General features: G+C 37.8%; 1 protein-coding gene across 4 annotated transcripts in view; it reads left to right on the top strand.

Moving 5' to 3' along the window:
* Rgs7 (regulator of G protein signaling 7) overlaps positions 1-7,733 on the top strand; it is a 395,350-nt gene that overhangs the window by 364,658 nt on the left and 22,959 nt on the right. For all 4 annotated transcript variants that reach the window (XM_021156734.2, XM_029479845.1, XM_021156749.1 and 1 more), the window contains exons 11-14: positions 308-406; positions 1,908-1,969; positions 3,254-3,364; positions 5,406-5,531. In XM_021156734.2, coding sequence (XP_021012393.1) covers positions 308-406; positions 1,908-1,969; positions 3,254-3,364; positions 5,406-5,531 — 398 coding nt within the window. The remainder of the gene's footprint in view (positions 1-307; positions 407-1,907; positions 1,970-3,253; positions 3,365-5,405; positions 5,532-7,733) is intronic.

Here is a 7,733-nt window from a genome sequence, read left to right as displayed (position 1 = left end):
GTGTGTGTGTGTGTGTGTGTGTGTGTGTGTGTGTGTGAGAGAGAGAGAGAGAGAGAGAGAGAGAGAGAGAGAGAGAGAGAGAGAAGGAGGGAGATGTAATGACACCCTATGTATTTTTCAAGCATCCTTGGTAATATTTACCCCTCCTCTCTCTTCTCTACTGCCTTCCTGCTCCTTTAGATTTTGGTAAGAAACATCATCAAATGAGCTTTGAGTCTGTTCAGTAAACATATGATAGAATTTGCTTTTTAGAAGTCTAGAGCTACAAGGGATATTTTGTCCTGACTCTTTTCTTATTTTAATGTAGTCTGTCTATGGTTTACAAAATGACATCCGAAGTCACAGTCCCACCCACACACCTACACCAGAAACCAAGCCTCCTACAGAAGATGAGTTGCACCAACAGGTGGGTCTTCCTGTGAAATGATCAGCTAGGATACATGGGACAACAACTCTGCAGGGAATAGAGTAAACGTTCATACGGGTGTTTTAGAAGGTTATTTGTATGGTCAACTGCTTCATAGAGATTTACAATGAAAAAGTAATGAAAGTTAGGCATGGGGACACATGCCTGTAATTCCAACTCAAAGCAGCTGAAGACAGGAGGATCAAAGGTTCTTGGAGAATTGGGTTTGAGCACGGACTGTCTCAAAAACAAAACTTTAACCAAAGTGGCAGAAATGTAGCTCAGTTGGTAGTACATTTGCTTGGCCTATGGAAGACCTTGGGGGTCAATTTACAGTAGTGCTATATGTGTGCATATTTGTGCATGTGTGCATATATGTGCATGTGTGTCCTGGTCTGATTCTAAGACATGACTCGACATATATAATATATGAAAATGCTTTTCACAACTCTTTACTAATTTATCCCCTTTGCCTCCAGACAGTTTTTGGAAACCAACACCTGACTTAGAGGTGTCTTGGTCATAAAGAGTTATTTTGAGCTCCAAATCCTTGTCTTAAAGAAGACAGCAGGTTGGAGACAGAGTCAAATTTGCCACATGTCTGTTGACATGCTCACCACAGCAGTTTGGGCAGCCTGGTTTCTGCGGCACTGATTTCTCTAACCTTTTGAAGTTTGTCATTATCAACACTGGTGTGTCACCACGACCTATATTGCCCCTTTTAAAAGTCAGTTTGTCTCCAAGAAATAGTTCAAAGTAAATGCCAAAGTCTCATAACAAGCCACAGCTGCCTCTCGTGGTTGGCTTAATCAGAGGGATGCATCTTCCCTCGTTTGTTTGCACTAATATTTCTCTGCACTGTGATTTATCAATAAGTCAATGTTAACTTTTATATGCTATTTATAATTTCCTTATAATTTATAAGAAGAAAGTTGTTCAGGGACTTCTTTTCTAAATTAGTTTGATTGTATATTTATATAAACATGTGTCATGAGTTGATAAGATTACTTTCAAATTTTGTAACATTAAGCCTTTCTTGGGAACAAATAAAATGATTAATATGGTTGATAAGAAAAATGAATAAAATGATTAATAAAGAAAATTTTAAGAAACCTTTCTTGGGATAATACAAAGATGTAAAATTTACTTTAAAAATCATGGTAACCAGTAAAGGTAAATTCATTTTATGAGTTAAATATCTGTGGAGTAGTGGGATTTTGAATGTAGATATGAGTATTTAAAATCGCCACAGCACATTTCAAATAAAGTTATGTTTTCTTGAAGCAAGCATTGTATTCAAATGTATTATTGTTCTAAAGCTATACTAGTTATGTTTATATTCAAATAGATCACACTTTTTTTTACCCTTTTGATAGCTCTCTGCTTTAATTTTTTTTTCTATCTTTAACTGTTCTTCCTAGAATGTACTCAGCAAGGATTAAAACTTAGAGACTTGAGATGCTGTTGTTTATGTAACAATGTGGTCAACTCTCTCTTTCAGATAAAATACTGGCAAATACAGTTAGATAGACATCGGTTAAAAATGTCAAAAGTTGCTGATAGGTAAGTATTTCAATGTATCAACATACATTTTTATTTTCAAAGATGTATTTATTTTTATTTTATGTGCATTAGTGTTTTATCTGCATGTCTATGCCTGCGTGTACCAGTGTCCCTAGAGGCCAGAAGAGGGCATTGCAGTCCCCTGGAATTAGACTCCATGCAGGTGGTGGGAATCAAACCCAGGCCCTCTAAGAGAATCCAGTACTCTTAACCACTGAACCATCTTTCCAGCCCTATGCTATAAATTGTAAATGTCATATGACAACTGTGTTAAAAATGGAAAGCAAGTGATTGGAGGAGAGTGGAATAAATTGTTGCCCATGAACAAACTTCTACAGAAGTCTTTTGTCATAATTGAAAGACAACATTATGTTGCCGAAGTCCAATCCTTGTGGAACCAAGGATCAGGTTCGTTGGAGTGGCATCTTCTCACTCCTGGTGGAAGAAAGGAATCTTTTAACTTAACTGGCTCCTAATTGGCAACCTGGTAACTCTGTAAACTCATTTTTAACATTCATAATATTTTATAATATAACTCTCTTTGTAAATGCTAAGATTTTGAATTAAACTCAGATTTTAGATTTATATTTTACAATTTTTTTGTTTGTGAAAATAAAACATCACACTTCAGTGAACTTCAAAACTTCCAATGGCTTATTTCTTTCCAACGTGGATCCTGCTAATACATTAAGCAAAACATGGATATTATGAACATCCTTAAGTTCCCTATCTTTCCATAGAGGAATTGATTTAGAAAAGTCTATTCTTAATAAAAATGTGTGCTGTTGGCTTGAGGAGTCTACCAAGCTTTTCCTCTCCAGTGTTATCCCTCTCTTCTTTCCTTTTTTGGCACACACACACACACACACACACACACACACACACAAAAATCAGCCAGTGATTTCTGTTTGTATTTGAGACAAAAATGTTTTCCAGTCCTTTCTTCAACCTGGCTATGAATGTTCTGGCTAGCCAGGACTGGAATGACTCTCCATAGTCCCTGTTCAGGCAGACTGGACCGTACAATTTTTATAGGAGCTCACTCACTTCCATACTCAGGCTGGTAGGTAGAATCCTAGTCTGCCTGCAAGAACCATGGATTTGTTGCATGTAGGTTGGGGAAATATTAGAGTCACCATTGGATTCCTTTCCAATGTCATGGTTGTGGTAGCCCATCATTTTCATTTTGTTTCCCTCACTTTGAACCAGAAATAACTTCAGCGTAAAAAATGAAGCTAGAGATGGTTCTGTTTTTGTTTCTTTTCCTCCTCTGTTTCTTCCCAGTCTACTAAGCTATACGGAACAATATGTAGAATATGACCCGTTCCTTGTGCCGCCCGACCCTTCCAATCCATGGCTCTCAGATGATACGACTTTCTGGGAACTTGAAGCAAGGTAAAGACTATAGTTACTTCCTTCTGACTATGTCAGCTATTTAAAAATGTGCATGAAATGAATTGCAGAATCAAGAGCTGACTCCTTGGAAAAATTATATTACTCTCCTCTATATTATATTTCCATGATTTAGCATTGTTGATCAAAAGGAGATTTTTAGATGCACAGTTAGATTTGCCCCATTGCTAGAGTGCTGTTCGGCCATGAGAAAGGGTAGGGTAGAATCCAGTCATGGAGACATTGATGGAGCCGTAAGGCACTATGTTAAATAAAATAAGTGGGACATTGAAAGAAGAGAACCACATACTCTTAGAGTAAATAGTGGTCCACAGAGGCTGGGAAAAGTAAGGAGAACAAGGCACAAGGAGAAGTTGCTCAATGGACATTAAATAACAGTCCCATTCGCTTTAGAAGTTCTGGTGTGGTGTTGGGCAGTAGGATGGCAGCTGATATCTATGTGCTGTGTACTTGAAAAATGTACATGTTATATATAATCAAATTCAAATATAAATATGATGAATTTTTATAGATTTCAAAACATAAATTTAATTCTAGAAATAAATTTACATTGCTGAATGAACTGGCCCAAAATTAGGGGTGATATTTTAAATATGAGTTAGTCAAAATCAGATTTTCAGTTTTTAAAACTCAGCTTCTTGCTATTAAATCATTTGAAAATGTATATAGTCACTCAGGCCTGTGTTCAGTTAAAATCAATAGTGAGTCCACACTTCTTTAAGCCCAGTGCAAACATGCCTATATAAATTCCATTTTCAAACCAAATGTACTCACCATAAACACGGAGAAACCGACTTTTGAAAACCCAAGCACAAGGTAGAACTCTAGGTTTCTTTGGTGAGCTGTGTGGGGCATTGTGGCATCAGTGTTGAAGCGCCTTCGGGGGTGACTGCATGTCTCTGTACAAAGATGGTGTTAGTATTGCAGAGCACTTCTGTTTTGTTGCGTCTTAGGCAGAGTCTCCTATAGCCCATGTTGGGTATCAACTCATTAGGTAGCAAAGGATGACACCAAGCTCCTTGTCCTTCTACCTCTACCTCCTAGACACTGGGATACTCATGATACCACACATGGATCCAGCTTATATTTCTGGGCCACTTCTCTTGTATCTAGCCATGTATCTTAAACATCTACAACTCAGAAGTCTTCAGTCACAGGTTTTATATATATATTCATAAACACACACATACAAAAGTACACACACATATATATCCACATATATTATGTTTTATATACATATATGCATATATCAGAAAGCTAGAACCCCCAAGTCTATGATTAAATATGGTTCATATTTAATGGCAATATAATCATATGTAGTAATAAGGACCTACAGGCACCAATGCATCATTTCAAGGATGACCTACATACATCACAGACTGGAAAATATAGTGGTTGGACTATATAGTGGTTGTACTATAATAGTGGTTGGACTATATAGTGGTTGGACTATATAGTTGTTGGACTATATAGTGGTTGGACTATATAGTTGTTGGACTATATAGTGGTTGAAATGGGGCTCTGGGTAACAGTGTCTAGATTTTTTTGCCCCTTACTCCTTGTATGACATGGCATTAAGTTATAACTCTTTATACATTAACTTTGTCTATAAAGTGAGAGAAGGGATACTAGTCTCATAAGGTTGCGAAGACTCCATCCAGACGATTAGTGACAGATGATCCATGGGAGTTAGATCGAATCTAACTCATACCTCACTGAGAGTTCATGAGGAGTAGTCGGTCGGTAACATACTACTGTTACAGAGGATAAGTTAAATGTGGGCATTCTTATAAGATATATATAATAAAGAAAATAGGAATTGGCCCAGGCAGGGTGACATATATCTTTAATTCTAGCACTTGGGATCCATGGATCTTTGTGAGTCCAAGGCCATCCCAGGCTACACAGTGAGTTGTAAGCAAACCAGGGCTACTTCTCCAAAGCCTGCCCTACCTTACCCATCCCCAACAAAATGACAATTATAATACAAGGAATATATTTAACCTTATTTCCTCTTTCACAGCAAAGAACCAAGTCAACAGAGGGTAAAACGATGGGGTTTTGGTATGGATGAGGCATTGAAAGACCCAGTTGGGAGAGAGCAGTTCCTTAAGTTTCTAGAATCAGAATTCAGCTCAGAGAACTTAAGGTAAGTCACGTTTTGTTATTGTGAGCCAAAGAGACACTGTTGTATATAGTTATTTTAGATGGAAGGCACCTGTCACTCTCATAGTATCACAATGGTGTAAATAAATTTCATCTCTGCCACTTAAAGATGGAAGAAAGACTAGCAAGACAAAAGCTATCTGGCATTATCATCTTTCTTTTCATTGTTTATTTTTGTACTGCCTCTAAATTTGTTGGCTATATAAATTTAGAACTTTAAAACTTGACTCCATAATTTAGAACTCTGAAACTGATATTTTGACAAAATAGAAAATGTCTGTATTAGTCTGTGTTTATGTCATAACGCCCAACAGAAACAAAGGAGGAAAGGCATATTTTGGCTCACAATTTCAGGAAATTTTATTCCTTCATGGTGGAAAAGCACAACAGAGCAATTCAGGTCATGGAAGTGGGCAGGGGAAGTATGTGGCTGAGAGAATTCTTAGAAGCAGAGAGCATACACACACAAATATTAGATATGTATTACACATATACATGTAAGATTTTGTGTGTGTGTGTGTGTGTGTGTGTGTGTGTGTAGTACCACATGTACTATAGCACATACACCACATAATAATGAAGACATGAGTCTTTGAGGAGAGTTGAATCACAACAACAAACAATAGTATTTGTACAGTTATTTTAAGCATCAGCACCTACTTATCAATATAAACTTCTAATCTCACTTTTTCAGTAAGAATGAGAGTGAACAACTCAGTAAAAGATCTTAGACCAAAAGTCTAAAAGCATTTTTGTTTTTGTTTTTTTATTGTGTGCCTTTGAATGCAGAGCTGTAGAGACTAGTTGTACCTGGAGAAGAAAGAGACTAGGGTACTTGTTTTGCCGCCCACCAATCCTAGACATCATTCTGATCTGTTGTAGTATTTTCTACCTCAAGGAGCACCTAGAAAAAGCTTTCTAAAATATGATGCATTACAGTGAATGTTCATAGCTCTGCTTAAGATAATATAAACAATGTTTTCTGTCATCTTATTGGCATTTATTGCTTTTCATGGGAACTAAGCTAGACAAAGAACTGTTGCATTTCTTCAGGAGAGGATCAGAAATGGGCATAAAGGCTGTAGCTGTCTCACAGTTGGACAGATGGACCACAGTCAGAACTGCAATCCTTTCATTTTGGTTATGTCTGTCTTAGATTTTTGTGTGTGTTTTCTTGTTGTTTGGAGAGTCCTGGGGACTTGGGGGTGGCTACTAATGAAATTTTTCTAAACTGAGCCTACATCATCAATGATGAAGTATAAGAATGCATTATAAATAACTCAAAGAAACAATATTTTGAACATTTCAGTATAGATTATATGGCAGGGTGAGTATTCCTTTCTCTCTCTCTCTCTCTCTCTCTCTCTCTCTCTCTCTCTCTCTCTCTCTTTCCCCTCTCTCCTCTTTCTTCTCCTTCTCCGCCCCCTCCTTCTTCTTCCTCTTCCTCCTTTCCTCTTCCTTCGATTCCTCCTCCTTCTCCTTTTCCTCTTCTTGTTTGCTTTGTTGTTGTTTTTGAAGAAAAATATTACCAGTAGCATCAAACCAAATAAAAACATCCCTGTTCTCGTAATTTCAGTTGAGTGGTATTTGCAGATAAGAGCACAACTAGTCCCGTGGGCTGGGATGCTGATGCTGAGTCTTTAGAGCAGAGAGTAAAGAGGGATTTGTAACACAGAGCCACTGCTGTCATCAGAGCAGAAATGGTTCACAGGCTGAGAGTGGGTGACGAGATGAGAGCTGGGCCAAAAACTAAGCGCAAAGATGCTAAGCAGAGTAGCCTGTGAATACTGGGCCTCAGGAAGGAACTAGGTCACTGCCACATCTTTAATTTCTGTTACATCTTTGCTAGTTCTAATGCTAAACCTAGGGCATACTAATATTTCTGAGGGAAAATTATACATACATCTATCAGGGCTGAGGCTATGGCTTGGTTAGTAAAGTGCTTGAACTACAAGCATTAGGATCTACGTTTCATCCCCAGAGCCCATGTTAAAAAATCTGAGTGTAATGGTTCATATTTTAATCATAGGGCTAGTATAGTGTGGGCGAGATCCTAGGTTTAACCCCTGGTACTTGCATTGGATTGTTGATATAATTCAAAAAGTAAAAATGAGCTCTTCCGGTCAGAAAAGCACCTGAGCAGCTGGGGCGCAGGGTCTGCTGACACTCGCCAACTGCCCACAAC

This window comes from Mus caroli, chromosome 1, assembly GCF_900094665.2.
Source record: "Mus caroli chromosome 1, CAROLI_EIJ_v1.1, whole genome shotgun sequence".
NCBI lineage: Eukaryota > Metazoa > Chordata > Mammalia > Rodentia > Muridae > Mus > Mus caroli.
The sequence above is the reverse complement of the archived record's forward strand: the minus strand, read 5'-3'. Positions and strand labels throughout refer to the sequence as shown.